This window comes from Spinacia oleracea, chromosome 3 (assembly GCF_020520425.1).
Source record: "Spinacia oleracea cultivar Varoflay chromosome 3, BTI_SOV_V1, whole genome shotgun sequence".
Lineage (NCBI taxonomy): Eukaryota > Viridiplantae > Streptophyta > Magnoliopsida > Caryophyllales > Amaranthaceae > Spinacia > Spinacia oleracea.
The window spans coordinates 137,952,085-137,975,556 of record NC_079489.1 but is presented as its reverse complement, the minus strand read 5'-3'; the positions used below and the strand labels follow the sequence as shown (position 1 = coordinate 137,975,556).

At 40.7% G+C, this 23,472-nt stretch overlaps 2 protein-coding genes across 3 annotated transcripts in view; one reads left to right on the top strand and one right to left on the bottom strand.

The window, feature by feature from the left end:
* The window catches only part of LOC110778055 (uncharacterized), a 36,338-nt gene extending 33,941 nt beyond the window's left edge, over nucleotides 1–2,397 (bottom strand). The window contains exons 1-2 of the mRNA XM_056839707.1: nucleotides 1,369–2,397; nucleotides 960–1,324 (exon numbers count right to left, since the gene is read on the bottom strand). Coding sequence (XP_056695685.1) covers nucleotides 960–1,324; nucleotides 1,369–2,397 — 1,394 coding nt within the window. The remainder of the gene's footprint in view (nucleotides 1–959; nucleotides 1,325–1,368) is intronic.
* A 15,349-nt stretch (nucleotides 2,398–17,746) lies between these two features.
* LOC110778057 (L-ascorbate oxidase homolog) lies at nucleotides 17,747–22,069 on the top strand. Of its 2 annotated transcripts, none has more exons than XM_021982617.2 (8): nucleotides 17,747–18,081; nucleotides 18,366–18,548; nucleotides 18,662–18,771; nucleotides 18,877–19,147; nucleotides 19,939–20,393; nucleotides 20,869–21,234; nucleotides 21,427–21,505; nucleotides 21,704–22,069. In XM_021982617.2, exons 2-8 carry the CDS (start codon nucleotides 18,402–18,404, stop codon nucleotides 21,896–21,898), a joined length of 1,623 nt encoding a protein of 540 aa, XP_021838309.1. In that variant the 5' UTR covers nucleotides 17,747–18,081; nucleotides 18,366–18,401; the 3' UTR covers nucleotides 21,899–22,069. The 2 variants fall into 2 exon arrangements, with proteins under 2 accessions (XP_021838309.1, XP_021838308.1); XM_021982616.2 differs by having other exon boundaries at nucleotides 18,361–18,548.
* Nucleotides 22,070–23,472: the final 1,403 nt, after the last annotated feature.

Genomic DNA, 23,472 nt, shown 5'->3' with positions numbered 1-23,472 from the left:
AGTTTTTCAAGTATTCAAAGTGATTTTTGAGACCAAAAATTCAGTCACATTCTTGCCCATAATTGCCGAAAATTATAGTACCTTAAGGGCGATTCTAGTTGGTCAATCTTAAGGCGGATCCGGACGTGCTGTGGATTATCTACGGAGGGACGACACTTGGAGTCCTAAAGACTTGTTCTTGTTCGGTTCGGGCGCAACTAGGGAGGGCACGCTACAAAGTGTATGCACCTAAATGATGCTATATGATTATGTGTAAATAATATGTTTCCTGGCTTTATGGTTTTTCCGCATGATTTATGTTTATTCATATGTATCATAACCTAACAAATAAAGCGGCCCACTTTAGGCCCAATAGCAAGGCCCACTCGGTCTTGAATCGTGACATCGAAACCAATTCCCGAAATCCACAAAATAAACCATACCACCCCCTCCATATTTCCAAGACGTAAGGGTCAAGCCCGTGCGACCCAAAGAAACCCAAAAGAAATCTAATCCAAACAATGCAAATGTTGCTCAAAAAAAAAAAACATAACCCCATTATCCACATCATTAGCAACACGCACCTCGACCCACCCAAAAAGCCTACGCAAAGATCTTCATATCTTCCGCACCCTAACTCCATCTTCAAAGCCGTTTCGAATCACGAATAGAAAAAATTAATCCGGACGAAAATGCGTCTAACACTAACAGTCCAAAAGGCTTCGGAAATTGCGTCAAAATTGATTCATGACGAATAAAAAGTAAAATGGAATAAAGAAAAAGAATTAAATGCAAGAACATGTGAAGCAATGCGCCGAGAAAGCTGCCCAGAAATAATTTTCAGCGCCCAGAGCTGGGCGCCGAAATCTTTAACGCCCCAGCCTGGGCGCTGAAACTCTCTACTTGCCAAATTTTGCCCAGAAGTGCTCGTCATTTTATCCACACATACACGGAAAAATAACGAACACTTAGGGGGGTACAGCACGTATTCAGATATAGCATGGACTTGGTCCGTCAGAAAATATAGACCTTTGTGAGCCTTCCCAGTTGCTTTTATCTCCCCTGTGACACTGTCCTGGATCACACAAGACTCGGGAAGGAAGCTCACTTTACACTTCTCACTTTGTATCAGTTTACTGACAGACAACAAATTATTCTTGAAATCAGGCACAAACAATACATTGTTCAGTTTTAATTTGCCGTTTATGCAAACACTGCCTACATGAGATATTTCAGCAGTCTTTCCGTTTGGCAACTTAATTCTGGGATAATTTTGAGCAATATTAGGGTCAATCAATTGATCAAATCTGGAAGTCATATGGTCAGATGCACCCGAGTCAACAATCTAGTTTTTATCAGAGTACATAGCATTGTTGCAAGAAATCATACCTGCAAATGCAGTGTCAATTTCTTCTTCAGTCTCATAGCCGGATTTCTGAGTTGTACCTGAACTTGATGGCAACAACTTGAGTAATTGTTCCACTTGATATGCTGTAAGTGGTGAAAACCCTTGACCCTGAGCTTTTGCTGCAAATTTTTGACCTTGACCCTGAAATGATTTTCCCTTAATCCATTTGTTTCCACCTTCTTTGGCTTTAATCTGTTGTTGTCTCTTATACTGTGGATGCCACTTGGGGTATCCATTGACCTTCCAGCATTGTGAACTTTTCCACCATATGCAGTGCAACCACCTTCACTACTCATCATGGCAGTGACCTCATAGTCTTCCTTGACATGCCTCAGAAGATCTCTTTGAGCCTCTTCTTGTTGGATCATACCGCAAGCTTGCTCCACACTAGGCATAGTGGCCATAATGAGGATTTGACTCCTTTGAGCATTGTAATCCTCATCCAATCCATTCAAGAATTGGAATAGATGTTGTTCTTCCTTCCGTGTGTTCAAAGCCTTCACAAAGGCCGTGACTTCAACATTCATACGCGACAATGATGGGAGGATGTTCAAAGAGTCAATCTCTTCCCTGAGTGTCTGTAGGGAAGTGTAGTATTCACTCACAGATTTTCCTTTCTGCTTGAGTTTATACACATCCCTATTCAATCTGTATTTCCTTGATCCACTTGACTGTGTGAATCTGGTTTTAAGTTGTTTCCAAATTGCAGAGGGCGAGTTCATAAAAAGTATGGACTTTTTGATGGAATCAGACACACAGGCTAGGATCCATGCAACCACCATGCTGTTGCATGTGTCCCACTGCTCACCCTTGGTAGCATCTGTTGAATCCCTTTCAAGAGACCCATCTACAAACCCAAGCTTTCTCTTGGATGACAAGACAATCTCCAATGATCTCCTCCATTCTCTATAATTGCCAGAACCAATCAGTTTGTCAATGCTGCTTACAACAGCCTGACTGTCTGATGGATGCAAATAAAGAGGGTTCTGAATATCTATCAATCTAGCCATACTGATTTTGTATCACACTATGAAATCAGATCTACATAACTGAAGCAGAAATAGGGAGAAAAAAATCAGAAGAATAAGACTTGAAAAAGAACAGATTTCAACAGAAAAATAAATGAACTTATCAGCTTGATTAATCTAAGTAATTTGCTCAAATAAAGTTCAGATTTTTCGAACCTTGCTCTGATACCATGAAGAGTAAAAAAGTAGCAATATTGTTTGAAAAACCAAGCTGCTTATTTCATTGATTAGTGTTGTCCGCTAAAAATTACAGCTCTTTCTCATCCTTGTACTTATATATATAGCTAGCCTATTACCTCAACCCTAACAGCTCATTTCCTTCACATGTGGTGACATCACAGAATGTGATGACACACACTACAAGACAATGATCAGCAACTTCTAGGAAGATTACCTACCAGCTGTGAAAAGACAGAAAAACTAGGAATAAAATGCTGAAAATAAGTCTAGGACAAAGGTAAAAATATCTTAACAAAATATCTAATGACTGATGTCATTTGCTGATCTGTTTTGCTCTTTTGATCATGCTTCTTTCATCAGTTAAAAAATAGAATTGCAGAATATTTCTGCCTTAAAATCTTACGATGTGCGGTTGATTGTGATGGCATTGGACATACGATGCGGACAATTCCAAATTTGCAATATGATATTCATCACTGGACATACACCATGACCTTCCTTTTTTCCGGCTTCATCCTTTCAATATTGTTATTTATTTTTATTTTTGAAGTTTTCTAGAATAAAATAATTTTGTTTTTCTAAGATGAAATTAATTGGAGAGAAGATAATTCAATTTTCTTTTGAAAATAAAATGAATAAAATAATAAGTACATAGCATGTAAATTGATGTATTATAAAATAGTAGTAAATCATACATAATCCATTCCTAAAGTGAACCAAACAATGGATATAGGATTATAGAATCCATTCCCAAGCGAACCAAACACAACTACTTAGGAATGGGAATGTCAATCCCAGGGCCGGCTCCGACAATTTGGTGGCCCTGTGCTAACTTTAAAATCGAAGCCCTACGAGGGCCCTAATTCTTTTTTTGCAAAAGACAATTAACCGAACAAAATGTAGAAGAATACACTTTCAATCTGACAAAAATTGATAAATCAAACAACAATTACATAAAATCATTAAAATAAAAATGTAAGATAGACATAACTTGAATTAAAAATCATCAAAAATAAAAATGTTACATGGACATAACTTGGATGTTGATTGAACCCGTCAAACCCCAAAAATACAGATGAACTTCAGATCTTGAACCCGTTTTCCCCCTTTGGAAAAAAATTCGAAACTAGGGGTATTTGATACTTGATAGATCTTGAATTCCGATGGTTGAACACCTTAGTTTTAGGTTGTTTGTTTAAGAAAAAGGAATTAAAATGATAGATAGATTTGAAAGAGGAGATGAAAAGTATTTTTTCATAATTGTAGAAAAATAGGGGAAGAATGAATAAATTCAGTTAATTAGAGTGTATTAGGAGAGAAAATTAAGAGAATTAATTTTTGGGGAATCAAATTATGGGGAAGAGAGAGAAATTAAAGAGGTTTTCTTTGCATGTTCCAATAACAATACAAGCCACGAACTCACAGTGAAGAAGAAGCACGCATTTACTTTTCTTTATTTTTTTTAAATTTTAATTTCCAGCAAATTTAATTTTTTGGGCCCAAAAATGGGGCCCCTGTTCTATAGCACCTGTTGGACTCCCTAATAGCCGGACCTGGTCAATCCATACCTCTATGGTATGGGTTTACAATCCATTCCAGTTCATTTTGTTGAACCAAACGGCCCCTTAGTAGTCAGTGCTCAGTGCCCAACGAACTCATAATCCCTTTGTCTCCCAAAGGTTGACTTATTTGACTTTTTACGGTCTCCGAAAAACGACTTAAAACGTAAATATCTCTAATTCAACACGCGTAAATATTACAAAAAAAATGATATTTCAAAAATATATATTGAAAGAATCTAACAAGATGTCACTTGACTATATTATTTCTTATAGGCAAATTCATGGTCAACATTTTCAAAGTTTGGCCCAAAAATTACAATGGACAATTCTTTTAGGGGCGAACGTAGTACCATGTGTGAGGGGGTCGAAAAAGCACGAGGCTAATGCGTGACCTCATCCCTCGTGGGTGTGACGCTTCTTTTTCTCAAATCAAGTGTAATTGGATTTCCTGTGAGTTTACACCCAATTGACTAGTAATATAGGAGTCGCCATTCAGTTTTTAACGACGATGAGAAAAACTGACAAAACCCGATTATCGTGACATAAAGGGAGTGCAATTATGTTTGACCACGACGGCCGTAGGTTCCCTTGTGATCCCTGGTGGTGGGGATCGCGCAACGTACACCCGCAGGGTAGAGATTGAGGGTTCGGGGGACTGTAACTACCGAGAGGAGTACTCGCTCTTCGATAACTCCAGAGGCAGGATATCCTTACTAGCTCAGCATAAATAATTGAAGGGACATGCGTTAACTATTAAACTAATCTGAGTCGATTTTAACAATATGCAACATATAGTACTAGATCGAACGCGATTATCTGATTTAGATTGTTTTAAGGGACCTAGCATGATAATCCAATTTCCCAAGAATATCATATTTATTAGGCGTGATCGAACAATCAGATTTAGTTAGTTTAACAGTTCATAAAAGGGCGAGGAAAGCAATTAAATCATAGAAAAGGGACACATTACGACGCACCCTTGAGAGGTGCGTCACGGTTCTCAGAAAACTAACCACTTTGACTTTGCTATTTCTCCTTTTATTTAACGAATCTCAAATTATGGGACAGGATACGTTCTGTTCGATTTATGGATCGATTACGACAGAACGCGTGATCAGTTTTGCAGCGTGAGGCTTAGGCTTAGGGGTTTAGAGTCAATACTCAGAATAATAATTATGTGTTGTGTCCTTTTCACGCCGAACTTAAGGCCCTATTTATAGAAAAGAGTTCGTGGAAAGATAGAATTGTAGAACTCTAATCCACGAGGAATTAGGAAAAAACACGTACCAGGTATTTTCAGCGCCCAGAACCAGGCGTTGAAAATAGGATCTGGGCTGTTTTCTTAGTCAGATTCGGATTCCTAGATTCCGGAGTATTTGAGATTTAATTGAGTCTTTTAGTGCGTATTAACCTTGTGACGGGATGCGTCTGGGCTCGTTACGAACACTAGGCTCGTTAGGATTTTAATTAATACGTAACTCTTACTTTCGAATCATATTAGGAATAAGATTCTCTCGCAATTTCTATCTCATTTAGGATTTATGTTGGAGTGCAACACCTAATTCTGACAGGTTTCTATCTTTTATGACTTGCCACTTTTAACAACTACCCATTACGCAGTTACTATTTTTAGCAGGTTTCCATAAATAGCAGGTTTCTATAAATAGCAGGTTTCGTGTCAAATGAAAAGGGGAATTGAGATTCGTTATTTTATAGGAGATGCGTTGTCAAGTGGAGATTTATGCTTTCATCATCGAACCTTCCCTTCCGGGAATGGGGACAAAAGTAGGTGTCTACAGTTAGCCCCCACTTTGACTGAGTCTTGGAGTAAGACGATGATCAAAGTATTAGACGGAGTGCGTCGCACAAGCCATGGTGACCTATTTTGGCGAGGGTCTCACGAGCCCCCGAGTGATAACATTTGACTTAAGGGTCATCACTTGAAGTGTCGACATATCCCTCACGTGTCATTGGGATTTGTCAACGGATAGTATAGAAACTTCCTCACTTTGTCATTGGAAGGATCTAAAGTTGCGCAGAAACTCCCTAACTTTGTCATTGGGAGTAGCTACAGATGTTTTCGAAATCAAAGCTATAAAGTGTAATTGGGCCTGGCCAAGCCCAATCACGAGGTAAAAAATGTTTTTAAAGATTCTCATTTTCAGGGTTAGCTAAACGAGAAAACCCCCTTGTTTTTATGGGACGTAAAACGAAGGAAAATCCAGAAGTGGACGAATCTATTTTTGAAATTTGAAAATAAGGACCTACGTGGTTTGTGACGTAGTCCCCGCTGGCTAAAGATGGCGAACCTTTCCGCTAAGGGTGGATACCCCATCCGATATAAGTGGATGAATCTATTTTGAAATTTTTTTTGTGTTCATTTTTTTGAAAATAAGAACCTATGTGGTTTACGCCGTAGACCCCGCCGGCTGAAGATGGCGAGCCTGTTTCATTTTGTTTTTTGAAGATTCTATTTTTCGAAAACTGAGGATCTGCGCGGCTAGTGACGTAGACCCCGCCCGCTGAAGGTGGGCGAGCCCTGTCCGCTAAGGGTGGACATCCCTGAATTCATTTTTTCTTGATTTGGAACTTGCATGGTTCGTGGCGCGATCTTGCCTGATCGAGGTGGGAAAGTCTCTATTTTTTGTTCATTGTGATTTCTTTTGAGATTTCCTCTTTATCCATTCTTCGTAGGAGCGAATTCTTCCAAGGGATGCTCGGATTTGGTTGTAACCTGAACTTGGGTTGACAACGGATTTAGACGGACCTTTGTCTTGCGACCGTCTGCTTTCGTGGTTTTGAGCTAGTCTTTACGGCTCGATTTTTGCCACCACTTGGTCTTTGATCAGAGGACCATGTACAAGTGTCCGTGACGACCCTTTTCTGCGGTCGAACCTGTTCTTTTGAGATCATCCAAACATGGGACGGCGTATAGCGCAGTCCGGGAATGTGATTTCGATTGCGCGCTTTTGTTGGAGTATACTTTCCGCGAGCCCCCAAGCACTTGGGCTTTGTTAGTCATTTTTCGCATACTTCATAACGTCTTTTAATCATGTTTGGGGTCGTGCTCGTATGTGCGAGCGACCTTTCATAGTGGTGTGCTATTTTGGCGAAGTTGTGTGGTGCAACTTCAGTCTTTGGGCGACAAGGTTTAATATCATCCGGTTTATCTTGGCCTGGATTAATCTTTTGACAGACAAACATTTTTTATTTGAGAAACCAATGATTTAACAACATTTTTTGGTGTTTCGAAGAATGACCTTGATATTTCACATTTGTTTTGAAAAGTGTACATATATGTTCCTTGAGACAAGTCTAAGTTTCGACCAAGTTTTACCATTTTTGCTATTTGGGAGCTTAAAGGTGCTTTTGGGCTTGATCTTAATTGGAATAGGGCCTCGTGTCTATCAACACGGTTTTAAGTCTTTTCCTGCTCCGCGTTTTGTGAAATCTGGGCCTTGGGCTGCATTTTCGGCGCCCAAGGCTGGGCGTTAATTATTTCGGCGCCCAGCTTCGGGCGCTGAAAGTCCTTTCCTGGCGAATTTTGACTTTCGGATTTCTTAACGCGTTTCCGAATGGGATCAGGATGTCACTTGATGGGTTCAGCTATATATAGGGGCTAGATACGTCCCTATTTTCCATCACTCTCAATTTCCTTTTTTCTTTGCTATGTTTTAATTACTCCTTGCTTTCGTCATGTCGATTCCTACTTTCTCACTCCAACGGGCTGTTAGGCGTTGGCTACGGGCCCTTACTCCTACAGAAAAGGCTTTGTTAAAAGAATACCACTTAGAGGCAGTTTTAGGCTTACAACAGATTAACATTGACTATAATTTTCTGCATGCAGCCCTAAGCTTTTGGGATTCCGATCATCATGTTTTTGTCTTTCGGGGCAATGAAATATGTCCTTTGCCAGATGAATTTGCTGCGATCCTTGGTTATCCTACTAATGCTACCCCTGCCACTCCTGGCACTATTGAAGAGAGTAAAACAACCATAGGGGCTTTCCTAGGACTAGATGCTAACATGCTTGCTGAAATTGTTGTAGGTGATGAGTTTAATTTGGCAAAACTTGTAAAACATCACTTTAGGCCTAGTAAGAATATGACCGAACAGAAATTGAATATTCGAGCCCTTGTATTTTGCTTGTTGAATCATTATTTGTTGTCGAATAACAATGGTGAGTTCGGTGACATAAGGTTGATTCCCTTGATTAGCCAGATGGAAAGTTGCTATTCTATTATGCCGTTGGTGGTTGCCGAGACTTTGCTGAGTGCGGATGAGCTGAAGAAGGATGCCAAATCTGAATATTTTAAGGGAAGCCCCCTATTACTGCAGGTAATCGATTTTTTTTGCGCACGTATACGTTTTTTTTCGCATATATATTTTTTATTCGTCTTACCTTGGGGCTGAGTTTCAGCGCCCAGGCTGGGCGCTGGTATTTTCGGCGCTTGGTCCTGGGCGTTGAAACTGCGCCCCAGGAACCGTTTCCTTTTTATTATTATTTTTTGATCGTACCCGTTTTTTGCAGATTTGGCTCGTGGAACGGCTTAGGCTCTTGGAAGCTCCTGCCGATCCTAAACGTTATCGCCCTATAGCCTTGGGTAACCGAAAATATTTGCACCGAGGCCAGGACGAGACCGAATGGGCCTCCTTTTTTACTTATGGCATCTGTTCTATTAAGTGGGTGGTACCATGGTGGGGTTTGACTACTATGACGGGGGGTTCTGATGTATCGGTTTATGTTTCTTTGTCGGGGCTATCTCGGCCCACTTATATTTTCCCTTACCGAGTCATGCGTCAATACGGTTTAAGGCAGACTATCCCCTTTTCTGATACGGTACCACCTAAAGTAGCGGCCTTTTCACAAGCACGGGTTCTAGCGTGGGCTAAGTATTATGATGGTCTCCCGCGTTGGGCCGTAGCTACAAATGGCTTTGTGGGTCTTTCTGAAAACTACAAGTTGTGGATGAGCTCCGATGATAAAGCTGTGAGGATCGAGGCTCGAAATGGGGAGCCGGATGAGCTTTTGATACCTCGTATTTGTGTTAAGTATGAGGGTCCTGATTCTGCCAAACCTCGTACCCATGGTATTAAGACTGTGAAAGCTCGTCATGATCGAAAGCGAAATGAAGTTCCTCCCCGTTCCAGTTCCAGGCCTAAAAAGATGCCTAACATGAAGGGGCCTGCTGTTGTTAAAAGAAATGCAAGCACTCGCGGAGATCGTCGCCGGAACAATGTATGGGTTAGGAAGGCTCAGCCGCCTGTAGAAACAGTGACTAGTCCAGTTGATGATAATAATCCTTCTCCCACCATTGTCTGTGCCCTTGAGGCTGAGCGGGCTATAACTGAGAATGTTTTTGAAGCCTTGGCATCTTTGGAAGTTAGTGTCCAGGAGCCGGTTCATATGGAGATTGATATAGGGGCAGCGCAGAAGACTGTGGGGGTGGATCCTGCGAACATTGCCCTCTACAAGACTTTATTTGATGATCCGGAAGAACTAGAGTAGTGTAGTTCTTGCTAGGGTGTAGGTGCCCTTTATTTATTTCAGTTGTGTTTGTTTTTCATTCCTTAGCACTTTGTTTTCCTTCTTATTATTTTTCAATAAAGGCATATTTTATTTTTCATTTTTTTGTTTCTCCTCTTTTTTTATATTTTTATATGTCTAACACTTTTTGCACAATTTATATATGTTTTTTTTATTGGACCGAATCCTTGGTAAGGATTGCCTACGTATCTTGTCAGAATCAGGTCGCGCATAGTTCTAGCTAGAATAAGTTCTAGGATACCGGATTTTAATAGATATGCCCTGAGGTGGTAGCATATTACTTAATTGGTCAAATGAGTGAAGTATATCATTATTTTCGCCTCGTCTACCGTTTTGGCCGTTGTTTTTGCCGTAAGTATTACGTAAAAACGAAATTCGACTATTTTTGTATGGCTATATTTTTTTGGTAAGCCTGTTTGGATACGTGCTGTACCCCCCAAGTGTTCGTTATTTTTCCGTTATGTGCGGATAAAATGACGAGCACTTCTAAAAATTTGGCAGGCAGAGAGTTTCAACGCCCAGGCTGGGGCGTCAAAGATTTTGGCGCCCAGCCCTGGGCGCTGAAAATGATTTGGGCGGTCGTTTTTGACGCTTTGCTTCACGTGTTCTTGCATTTCTTTTTTCTTCTCTTTTTTTTTCGTTTTAGTGCTTTGATTTTTGCTCGTATTTAAAATTAATTTTGAGGCTATTTCGGAGGCTTTTTTGACTGTTAGCGTGAGATGCATTTTTGTCCGGATTAATTTTTTCTATCCGTGACACGAAACGGCTTTGAAAATGGAGTTAGGGTGTGGAAGATATGAAGATCTTTGTGTAGGCTTTTGGGTGGGTTAAGGTGCGTGTCGCTTTTGAAGGATATGATGGGATTACATTTTATTAATTCCGTTTTTAAGCAACATTTGCATTTGTTTTGGATTTTGATTTCCTTTGATTTCTTTGGGTTGCATGGATTGACTTTTATGATGACACTGGTTGACTTTTTAGGTTTTGGGGATATGAAGGGGATGGTGCGGTTTATTTTGTGGGTTTCGGGAATTGGTTCCCATGGCACTATTTCAAGACCGAGTGGGCCTCGTTTGTTGGGCCTAGAGTGGGCCGCCTCTTTATTTTTGTATTTTGCAAGTACATTTGGTGCTTACTTAGTGTTGGAATAAAATTTTAGGAGAAATATTACGCCTTTATTAATTTGGAAAGTAAGGAAAACACACTGAAATAAACTTGACCTATATTCTAAGGGGTCTTAGGACCATTTAAAGTCTTTATTATTTTTCAACCAATCTAAAGAACTACTAGGCGCTTTTTATTAAGGTGCTCTATGTGGCTCAAGCCTTGGGTTTAGTGTCGTAAAACTTTGGTCTTTCACCGGTACTCATCTTGAATTCTATTCCTTTTGCATTGACCCACTGATATCTCTTCACCCATCCATTCTCGATCTCTTCTAGCGTTGATGCAGGAGCGATTAACCGGGTTGGATCGAAACCTTCATCTTGTAAAGCTAGGGTAGTCATCACAGTCTCGTCCTCCATAGGCCTCGATTCGTTAAACAATGTCCATAGAGCCTGGTCGTCCAATATTTCAGCTGTTTTAGTCTTGGTGAGGTGGGGTGCCTCATCCAAGGTGTGGCGGTCATGGAAGATTTCAAATCCTGGTTTTAGCAAGCCATCCTGAACGAAGGGTTCAGGGAAATCATAACATGGGTGTCCTTCTCCTTCCCGAACGAACATCCCGTTAAGGGTTCTTTGATATGGGGGAAGGAGGGTGGTTTGTTTAGCCTTGTTAAGGCGTAGCCCAGACAGGCGGTCAGCAATATCTTCCTCCGTTGATTCATAGCCTAAGCCAAAGGGAGTAGATTTGTTGGGTAAAGGATGGAATGTGCATTCCTTCTTCCTTATGCCCAATGGGGTTCCAGGGAAATAACCTTGAGCTAACAGCATTCTAGGGATGACTCGGGATGCGTGCGGGTCTCGGAATGCTGGATCATAATCTTCGATGAACTGGATTGTTTCTTCCATTTGAAACCCGTAAAGGTCGTCTGCAGTTTCGGCCGTTCCAACCATAGTACAACTGACGTCGAGAGGAGGGGCGCGGATTTCTAGTATTACCCCGTTATGGTTAAGTTTAACCATTTGGTGCAAGGTAGAAGCCACACCTCCTAAGTCATGGAGCCAAGGTCGCCCCAAAAGGAGGTTGAAAGTGGGCTTGATGTCGATTATTTGAAACTCCGTGGTGCGTGCCACAGGCCCGGTTTGTATGGTAAGGTTGATTTTTCCCAATACAGGCCTTCGGGAGTTATCATAAGCTCGTACCCCTTGCGTGGAGGTTTGGAAGTCATCGTTTCCTAGCCCCAAGCAATGGGCGGTTCGCAATGGGCAAACATTAACCGCCGAACCGTTATCTACGAGCGCTAGGGGGATGTTTTGTCCTGTGCATCCAACTACTAGATAGAGGGCTTTATTGTGAGCGCCCCCCTCTTTGGGCAAGTCTTGGTCAGTGAAAACTATGGCCTTTTCTCCGGCATCTCTCGTGACGTGGTTAACCAATGAGTCAGGTGTGATATCCGTAGGTACTGAGATGAGGTCGAATGAGCGAATAAGCTTTTTGCGATGTTCATTTGAAGTACACATGAGATCCCAGATGGTAATTTCGGCTTTGGTTCTTTTTAGTTACTTCAAGAGAGGATTTTCAATGGCTTCCGCGACGGTGGTGTGCCGTCCATTCTCAGGAGTTTGTCTGACTGGGATACCGTCCATAGGAGGTGGGCGAATATCTGGTTGGTATATCCTTCCGGATCGGGTGAGATTGTCGACTTCGGGTTCCTGAGGGGTGGTGTCAATGAGAGCATACCCGGGCCAAGTTTCAGTAAAGAGGTCCTGACCCGATACTTGAGATAGGTAGATATCTTCAGCATCATCATCCCACACACCGCACACTTCTCTCTCGATTCGATCCATAGGGACCACAGCGAGTGGTGCACCTTGAGGTGTAATATACACCGTAGGGTCGAAGTTCTCATTTTCTGGTTGGTCGAGAGAGATGTGACAAGAGCCGAGTGGGCTCTTGTTGTTGTTGGGTTTGCCAACGTTAGGGAGAGGTATCACTTCATCCTCTATCATGTCCTGGATTGTATTTTTTAGGTTCCAGCAGTGTTCAGTGTCATGTCCATTTCCTTGATGGAATTTGCAATAAGTACCTTCGACCCAATATTTTCTCTTGACAGGAGGGTCACGGGTGGGGCCTATAGGTCTCAACTTTCCTTGATTGGTTAGTCTTTCGAAGGCTTGTACCAAAGTCGACCCGAGTGGGGCAAACTTTCGGTCTCGGACTCATCTTCCAGGGCTTCTTCGGGCGGGAGTCTCCTCTACGGCATGGACTTCTTGGGCTTGGGATGTGTTGCCCCTGTTATAAGTATTGCTTTTATATGCGGGTTTACTTTGTATTGTTTTTGCGAGATCATCCTCGATCTTTATTCCCACATCATAAACTCTTTTGAAAGTGTCAAGTCCCAGGTACCTAAGGTGTTGTCTGTAAGCCGGATCTAGGTTGTCAATGAATTTTTGGACCAATCTGTTTCGGGAGGCCTATTGATTAGTTGGGCCGCCTGGTCCCTCCATCTAGCAAAGTAGGTTGTGAAACCCTCATTTTTCTTTTGGAAGAGAACTTCCAGCTCGCGCATGGTGACTTGAAAATCCATGTTCGACGAGTATTGCTTGATGAAGACATTGACAAAGTCTTCCCAAGTGGGGAAGAGCTTAGGGTCCTGGTGATAGTACCATTTGAGCGGCACAGGTTCCAAGGACAAAGGAAAGGCAGGTAAATACATGGACTTGTCCACGCCTTTCAAGTTCATGGCATTCACAAAGCTCAATAGATGATCACAGGGATTGTCCGTGGCTTTAAACTTTGGTAAGTCAGATGAACTAAACTTTTCTGGTAGTTTGCCAGGAAAAGGTTCAGGATCGAGGGAGAAGTACTTGCTCCCCATGGTTTGCTGTAGGACCATTTTTTCAATCCTCTTTTCGTTATTGAGGTCATTTTTGGCTTGTGCAGCCGCTAAGGCTTCGTTTTCATTTTCAGTTGGCCCATGAGTTGGGTCATTTGAGCCATCTGGTCTCGCAATTCTTCGATGGACATGTTTGAGGGTGCGAATCGAGGTTGGGGAAGCGGAGATTCTTGAAATGAGGGACGACGGACGGAGCTTGGAGTCACTAAACCTGGTGTTGGCGATGTATCTTCGAGGCGCACTAACCGTTGATTTCCTGATCGGCACCAAGTGGCAGGACCAGTCCTATGCATAAGATAAGCTAAAGTTTAGGTCCCAAAGTTTCAAGTATTACTTAGTCTAGACTCCGACTCTCTCTATTGGTTTTTCACTCTTTCTTTTGTTGGTACACTTTTTGGTTCTTTCTTTTGGTCATTCTTTGGATTTTCGAAACACTTGCCCGTGTGACATTCATAATTATTAGCATGTTCGGTTTTGGTGCCGAGCATTTGTCGTCGTAGGAGGCCTAATAACGACGCAAAGAGTTATTCTTTTTTATGAGTCGCTTTTAGAATCGAGTGCTTTTCTTACGCCCTCGCAGCAATTTTTTTTTACGAACGTTTTTTTTTTGCTACGTATTTTCCTTTTGCGCGGGCACCGAGGCTGCTGCGCTTGACCAGAAGGCCAAGCAGCAACTTCAGCGCCCAGCGTAGGGCGTGAGAAATTCTGGCGCCCAGCCAGGGGCGTTGAAAATGCGTCCCTGGCCGGTTCTCGTTTTCTGTTTGCGTCTACTTTTTTATGCGACTTTGATTTTGCGTGCTTGCCTAATAACGTCCTTTACGCGTTGTGCAGCGTTTGTGGGATTCGTTACAGGCCATCCCGAGCGTCGCTTATTTTTGTGGCGATCGTTCGGGTTTGCGGAACACGTATTTCGGTATAACTCTTTGGCAAATTGGTTTATGAATGTTTGGGCAATTTTTAAGCTCGTTGGTTTTTCTAGGATAGTTTCTCACACGCAATCATATATTTTGCGACACATAACTAACATTCCATCATGAGGCAATAGTAATATGTCATGTAGTTTATGATAGGCTTCTATGGGTAGTTATTTGCGCCTGGCTTGGTACCGCTTCTATCGCATATCCACCACATGCCCCGGTCGGGGTAGTGCTTTCAAGAGACGAATTTCGTCCCAGAAGGCCAACCCGCAAGTGCAAGCCAAGGGGGCATGCAGGCGAGAGGGACCTAGTGGGCGAGCGATTGGGTTTGGGACGGGTGTACTACTAGCGAAAGTGCCGAGTGGACAGCATTCGAAGCGTATGCACCCCCCGGTTGGCGATGGGTATCCTTAGTCCCAACTCCCGAGATGAAACACCAAGGGAGCCAAGATTCGTTATGCGGTTCTGTCCGTTCACATTAATATGCTGATTTTCAGTTCGTCCCAACTTGATGGGGAAATAAACGCGGGGTAGGATCGTTTCACCCTTCGGCTATTTTGATTACCTACAAGCACGAGTATTTCCTTCACTATCCCCAGTGGAGTCGCCACTGTGAGGGGGTCGAAAAAGCACGAGGCTAATGCGTGACCTCGTCCCTCGTGGGTGTGACGCTTCTTTTTGTCAAATCAAGTGTAATTGGATTTCCTGTGAGTTTACACCCAATTGACTAGTAATATAGGAGTCGCCATTCAGTTTTTAACGACAATGAGAAAAACTGACAAAACCCGGTTATCGTGACATAAAGGGAGTGCAATTATGTTTGACCACGATGGCCGTAGGTTCCCTTGTGATCCCTGGTGGTGGGGATTGCTCAACGTACACCCGCAGGGTAGAGATTCAGGGTTCGGGGGACTGTAACTACCGAGAGGAGTACTCGGTCTTCGATAACTCCAGAGGCAGGATATCCTTACTAGCTCAGCATAAATAATTGAAGGGACATGCGTTAACTATTAAACTAATCTGAGTCGATTTTAACAATATGCAACATATAGTACTAGATCGAACGCGATTATCTGATTTAGATTGTTTTAAGGGACCTAGCATGATAATCCAATTTCCCAAGAATATCATATTTATTAGGCGTGATCGAACAATCAGATTTAGTTAGTTTAACAGTTCATAAAAGGGCGAGGAAAGCATAGAAAAGGGACACATTACGACGCACCCTTGAGAGGTGCGTCACGGTTCTCAGACAACTAACCACTTTGACTTTGCTATTTCTCCTTTTATTTAACGAATCTCAAATTATGGGACAAGATACGTTCTGTTCGATTTATGGATCGATTGCGACAGAACGCGTGATCAGTTTTGCAGCGTGAGGCTTAGGCTTAGGGGTTTAGAGTCAATACTCAGAATAATAATTATGTGTTGTGTCCTTTTCACGTCGAACTTAAGGCCCTATTTATAGAAAAGAGTTCTTGGAAAGATAGAATTGTAGAACTCTAATCCACGAGAAATTAGGAAAAAACACGTACCAGGTATTTTCAGCGCCCAGGCCTGGGCGCCGAAGATTTCGGCGCCCAGAACCAGGCGTTGAAAATAGGATCTGGGCTGTTTTCTTAGTCAGATTCGGATTCCTAGAATCCAGAGTATTTGAGATTTAATTGAGTCTTTTAGTGCGTATTAACCTTGTGACGGGATGCGTCTGGGCCCGTTACAAACTCTTGGCTCGTTAGGATTTTAATTAATACGTAACTCTTACTTTCGAATCATATTAGGAATAGGATTCTCTCGCAATTTCTATCTCATTTAGGATTTATGTTGGAGTGCAACACCTAATTCTGACAGGTTTCTATCTTTTATGACTTGCCACTTTTAACAACTACCCATTACGCAGTTACTATTTTTAGCAGGTTTCCATAAATAGCAGGTTTCTATAAATAGCAGGTTTCGGGTGAAATGAAAAGGGGAATTGAGATTCGTTATTTTATAGGAGATGCGTTGTCAAGTGGAGATTTATGCTTTCATCATCGAACCTTCCCTTCCGGGAATGGGGACAAAAGTAGGTATATACACCATGCACGCTCAAAATAAAATGGATGCAATATGAAATATGCGAACTTTACGATTGTATCCACCTGTCATCCCCTAAAATCGTTGCATGTTCATATTCTTTGTGTCAATATATGTAGGGCCGGGGTATGACATCCCCAAAAAAAGGCTTGATATCTCAATAACTAGAGATGGGCAGATGGCCATTGGGCAAGGTCTGATCCAACCCACCCTGACACAACCTATAGTGGGTCAGACCCACTTATGACACATGACACAAACCTCCTAATTCACGCTTCGTATATCTTTTTGATGTGTCGTGGATCAAGTTTTTCAAACACAGACCATTCCGATCCACCCACTTGATCCGAAAAAACCCACCACGGTACACCCGATCCACTCAACCCAACCCAACCCACAAAACACAACCACCCTACACACGAACCCAACCAATCTAGCCTTGTGACCCACCATGAATCGCCATCCTAATTAAAATATTTTGTATATCTAAAAAGCTAACAAATGTTAATTTTATTGTTTAAATATGCATTAGCTACATGTGAGTACGTCAATAACATAAAATTAATTTAAGTTCATTTAAATTTGTAAATTTTTAACGCTTAAATAATCGTCCAAACGTACCTGACCCACACCAGCTCCTAAAGCTCGCATCATGCCACTAAACTTGTCATAACCCACCAAACCTATCGGACACACTTGGCTCGCACGCCCCCCAACCCATCACGTATTGTGTTCAATTTTTCTCGAAACAACCCACGACTTGACCCATCCCAACTTTCACTGAGGCGGGTCGTGTGTCAACTATCTCCGACGCACGACCCACCCAATCCGCCTCGTTGGCAATCTCTATCAGTAACCAACTAACCATCACACCTCCAATGAATCTAGCACAAAAAATACTCAACCCAATTGCCTTCCATTCTTTCCTGCGTCCTTTCTCTATAGTTGACGACTACCATGTGAGACATTAATGCTGCTGAGATATAAAATAAAGGATTGATATATATGGGTTTTAATTTCTTTAAAGATCCGTCCTCAACTCGATCCGCTGCTCTCGCTTCGCACAAAGCCACAACAAATGTTAAAAAAATGTAAATTTGGCAAGCTTCAAACTACGACTTTAACCCAAGTTGATCGATGCGCACATATTTTTAGTGAGTAAACAACACTACAAGCAACAAAGTTTTTATAATTTTTTAAGCATTGCCGACTTTATCAAAACCATGAAGTACGGCTTTTGATCGACTCTATGGATTGCTGGCCATTAAATTTGTCTAGGAGAGTTCCCGGTAACTACATACTTGTATCTTCATTTGTATTCCCATATATAATCTCCTCCCTCCTTTACAAACAAGGAGATTGATCCAACTATTCTCCTATAATAATAAGGTACTTAACTACTTATGCTTTTACATTTTAGTTAAGTAGTCATTACTATCATATTAATGTACATGTTACATTAAGATATAAGAGTTTTGGCGGTGTAAACATGTCACATAGACTAGGCATGGCTTCGTGTAAGTGTGTACAAAGTACTATAGTTGTCAGGACGACAATGTACATTGCATTTGATGCTTATTTCAACACACTTTTAGACATGAATGTTGTTACTTGATTATTTCTAATACAATTCTTGATTAATTGTTTGCTTCTTCTTGTTCTTACTAGCTTAGATTTATTAGAACAATTGATCAATCCCGCCTCATCAAATGGGACATGTATCGGTCCTGTCTTTATTCCTCGGAAGTTTAGCTTTGTCGAGTATTTTCGGAATTCAAGCAGAAAGTCCGTATGTATATCTCACTTGGAGAATTACATACGCAACAATATATCCGGGGAATTTCCCTCCTCAAAGGGTACGGTTGCTTAAATAACATACACGCACCTCCAATTTCATTTATACGCGTTTACAACTATACGTATGCAAAATATATATTAATATTTGTCTCCTTCTTTGCCTTCATTGCAGGGAATTCTTATAAATGGGCAATTTCCGGGTCCAACAATTGGTGTCAACACCAATGACAATCTCATCATCACTATTATTAATGATTTGGACGACCCATTTCTAATGACATGGTTAGTTTAATTCCCTTAATTTCTTTTAGTACGTACATACATTATTTATCCAATCACCCGACTCTAAAAATCAATTATGTATTATGTTATTTATTCAATCTATAGGAACGGAATTTGGCAGAGGAAGAACTCGTGGCAAGATGGGGTACTCGGAACCAACTGTCCTATTCCTCCAAGGAGTAACTACACGTACACGATGCAAGTCAAGGATCAAATTGGTACATACATGTACTTTCCTTTCACATTGATGCACCGTGTTTCCGGTGGTTTTGGTTCCATCAATGTTTACAGAAGATCTGTCATTGCTCTTCCTTATCCTGAACCAGCTGGTGAACACACTCTACTTATTGGAGACTGGTACAAAACTGACCACAAGGTTCGATTCCTAAATTTTTTTGAACCATCCCAAACTCCCAAATCTAAAATGTGCAACATTAAGATCTGCCTATGATATTTTTCTTTACAACTTTTCTCGTAAGGAAACAAACAAACGAAAACTTTTTTTCCATCTTTTCTACGGAAAATCATTTTCCTTTGAAACAAACCGACCCTAATTTATTTAGGCCTCTATTCTGTTTGACTTATAAGTTCAGATAAGTTAAGTTAAGTTAATGATAATTTCAAAAAAAATAAGATTTTTCATACATTTTTACACACAAATAAGTTACTTTAGACAATTTTTTTTACTATATTTTCACAAACAAATAACTAAAGATGGCTGTGGGCCGGGCCGGCCCGAAGTCCGACCCGACCGGCCATGAAAAAAGCACGGTCCGACACGGGCACGAAGTCGTGGGTCATGGGTCTTAATTTTTTGGAAAAAGCACGACACAACTCGACAAAGCACGCTAAATTTAGCAAAATTAGTCTTAGGCACGACGGGCCGACCCGACACGGCACGAAAGCCCGTGGGCTTGGGCCGGGCCCTTTTTTTAACCTTTCGGCCCGGCCCGGCACGGCATGACACGAAACAACGTGGGCCTGGCGTGGCCCCGGCCCGGTTAGGCCCACGACCCGAAGCACGACCCGGCCCGGCCCACGGTCATCTTTACAAATAACTTTGTTTCAAATAATTTTTTCCCAATTTAGATAAGTACTTATATAAGTTCAGATAAAATAAGTCGAATAGAACGAATACTTATTTGAATGTTATCACTTATCACACAGGTACTCCAAAAGAGGCTAGACAATGGATATGGAATGCCAATGCCTGATGGCCTACTTATTAACGGCCTACAAAACTTCAGTACTGATAGAGTCTACACTGGTCAAGCAGGAAAAACCTACTTGTTTCGTGTTGCGAATGTAGGGATCATGACTTCAATCAACGTTAGGATTCAGGATCATACAATGAAGCTTGTCGAGGTTGAGGGTTCTCATGTCCTACAAGAAACATACGAATCACTTGATGTTCATCCAGGCCAATCCTTAACTTTCTTGGTAACTCTTAATGGTGTAATCAAAGACTATTACATTGTTGCATCCACTCGTTTCACGAGGCCAATTCTCAGTACCACTGCAACCCTCCATTATGATGGTTCGATTATTACTGCTACCGGTCCTTTGCCTAGCGCCCCTGCTTTTGAGGTGCACGGCTCCATGAAACAAGCTAGAACTTTCAGGTATCACGTACTACTTTGTTTTCTTCACCTTATTCTTATTTTTATGACTTACTATCTCCGTTTCAAAATGATTTTTGTACTTTCAGTTTTAGTCCGTTTTATAATGTTATGTACACTTTGCTTTATTCTATTTTTGGACATGAAAATTTACTATTTTAACCCTATAACGCCATACTTTATTTATTTTTTCTTTACACTCACCCACATTTTTACCCATATAGCATACTTTTTTCATATTTTATTATATCCACCCATATTTTTGCACACTTTTACTATTGTATCTTAATATTTGTGCAAATAGTAACCGTAAAGATCATTTTAAAACGGAGTTAGTATTAGATTAGACAAGAAAAATCAGGTCACATTAGACTAGACCAGAAAAAACAAAAAAGTAATCACAGAAAATATCAGACCAGACCGGACCACGTATGAAGTACAATATAAACTAACCATGATTTTTTTCCTAACTTAACAGAAGGAATCTTACCGCCAATGCTGCAAGGCCGAACCCCCAGGGATCATTCCGATATGGGGAAATAAACATAACAAGAACACTTGTTTTGGGAAATTCAGCTGAGAAGATCAATGGAAAGTTGCAGTACGGAGTAAACAATGTTTCGTACGTGAACCCAACCACACCATTGAAGCTTGCAGACTATTATAACATTCCTGGTGTGTTCGACCTTAACACGAGTAGGGATAAACCCACACCTGGTCCTATGACCCAAGGCACCATAGTTTATGGCTTGGCTCTTCATGATTTTGTAGAAATCATCTTCCAAAACAACGAGGCCACCACCCAATCTTGGCATCTTGATGGCTATAACGTTTTTGTGGTCGGGTAAGCTACTATATCTCTCTGTTCTTAACAATTTGGTACAAGATCTCACTACAACTCATGGGATATAAGTCTTGTTCTTTTTGGTGAATTTCAAGACTTTTCAGTTTAGTTTAGTTCAGTAAAATTCAGCTCAACAGAACATGACCTAAACTCTAAACTCTGCATAGCATGAGTCTAATACAAATCTTTCAGGTTTGGATCAAGTGAATGGACTCCGAAAAGAAGATCAGAATACAATTTGGTTGACGCTGTCTCAAGAAGTACCGTCCAGGTAAAATATACTACCTCCGTTTTCTGAAAGTTCTTTACGCCTTGGAATATGTGTCCAAAGTATGAAAATTTAACAGTAAATTCTCACTATTATATACTTCACCAAAATGTTATCATGTAAAATATTGTTATTTCTGATTTGTATATGTTACTCTGAATTTCAAATGACTTGATTTTATTTGATTAACCGCGACACCAGGTGTTTAGAAACTCATGGACAGCAGTGTTAGGATCACTTGATAACAAGGGAATGTGGAATTTGAGATCAGCAATATGGCATAGACAGTACTTAGGGCAGCAAGTTTATCTGAGGGTGTGGAATGATGAAACCAGCCTCACCACAGAGTATGACATCCCTCCAAATGCTCTCAAATGTGGGAACGCTGCTATTTAGTTTTTATTTTTAGTTTTTGTATCACTCTTAAATTAAGCTAGAATATAACCATATATAGTGTTAATCCTTGGGGAACTCCATAGACTGATTGCACCATTGTTAAAATGTCACAACATCTATCTATACTATATCTTAAAAAACGTTCATAAGCACACTTATGTGTTACGTGTCACTCTCTAACCTCATACGACCCCAAGTTTAAAAATTGAAGTTTTTGCCACAAAGCTATATCATATTACATAGTATTACTAGTTTTATATGCAAGCAATTAATGCGTGCAAAATTATTAAAAAACTTAAAATTGTGTTACAACTAATATATCACAACGAAAAATCAAAATTTCATTACATAGAATAAAGGATTTGCAGGTGCTAACATAATTCCATAATCATGTTATAGTCTCTACATATTATATCCTGCTTGATAGGGCATATTCAGTCTTATTACACGGAAAATCATCTAAGTCCAGAATAGATACAATAGATACAGTAGCCTAGACAAACTCTCTCTCCACCCTTGATATTTGAACATTTTAAAGTTGCCATAAGCAGACTTTTGAAGGAATTAAATGAATTGAAAATTTAGTGCATAAAATTTATGCTTCCAACACTACAATCTATGTCTAAACACACACACACACACAAAAAAGGGGGCATACTTCAAAAAAAGGCATCGGCTTAGTTCAAGAGCTTTAAGAAGCCTAGGGCATGTCTCTTCGCCAACTTCAGCTCTCTCTGAAGCCTCCTTTTGTGCGACGCCACTTTGAACTTGTATTATGAATAACTCTTACTGTAACAACCCGCCCTTAACGAGCTGCTTGCAAAATACAATTAACCCTGCTAAACAAACTTAACTCCTCAAACAACTTTAAAGTTTTAACCACAGGCTTAGCCTATCTTAACGACACCAATTAAGTTATTAAAAATTTCGGCAACACTTCCCCTTAATATGGACAACCTAAAAATATAGTTTAGGAAATTACGTCAGATTTTCTTTCACCTGCTTCAATTACATCATTCCAACATATAACATTTCCCAAAACATCACTAGGGTGTCACTGTAACACCTCACACTTAATGAGCTACTTCTAAGCACACTTAAACTTAACCCAAACAACTTAACTTAACTACAACTCTAATACGGATACACAATCCACGTACAAATTATAAACCCAAAGCTTTAAGAAGAAATTATACATCCCATTAATAAACTCTAGAAAACTTAATTGCATTTGGCGAATCCATAATCCAACCTTGGACATGTAAGGCCCCTGGATCGGAGGACTCTATGAACCTGGAACCTAAACTGAGACTCGACTCTTGCTACCTGCAAAACATTTTAACTTTGCCCCCACCGGGACAGGTTCATAGAACAAAATTAGCGGAAATCTGAGTACACACATCTAACCTGAAATGCATTTGATAGGTGGCTCAAAATAGTTTTAGGTTTTAGTTTTAATGTTTTAGTTTGAAATTCAATTTAACTTATTAAACACACTTGGAAAGAATTACTTGATAAAACGTTACAACTTCTTTGAAATTTATTCCACGAATCCTTATTATTCAAACAAAAAT

Coding starts and splice junctions, on each gene's coding strand:
- LOC110778057 (XM_021982617.2), top strand. CDS start 18,402: ATGGGACATGTATCGGTCCTGTCTTTATTCCTCGGAAGTTTAGCTTTG. Junction 18,772..18,876: donor GACCCATTTCTAATGACATG/GTTAGTTTAATT, acceptor TTCAATCTATAG/GAACGGAATTTGGCAGAGGA. Junction 20,394..20,868: donor AAACAAGCTAGAACTTTCAG/GTATCACGTACT, acceptor CTAACTTAACAG/AAGGAATCTTACCGCCAATG.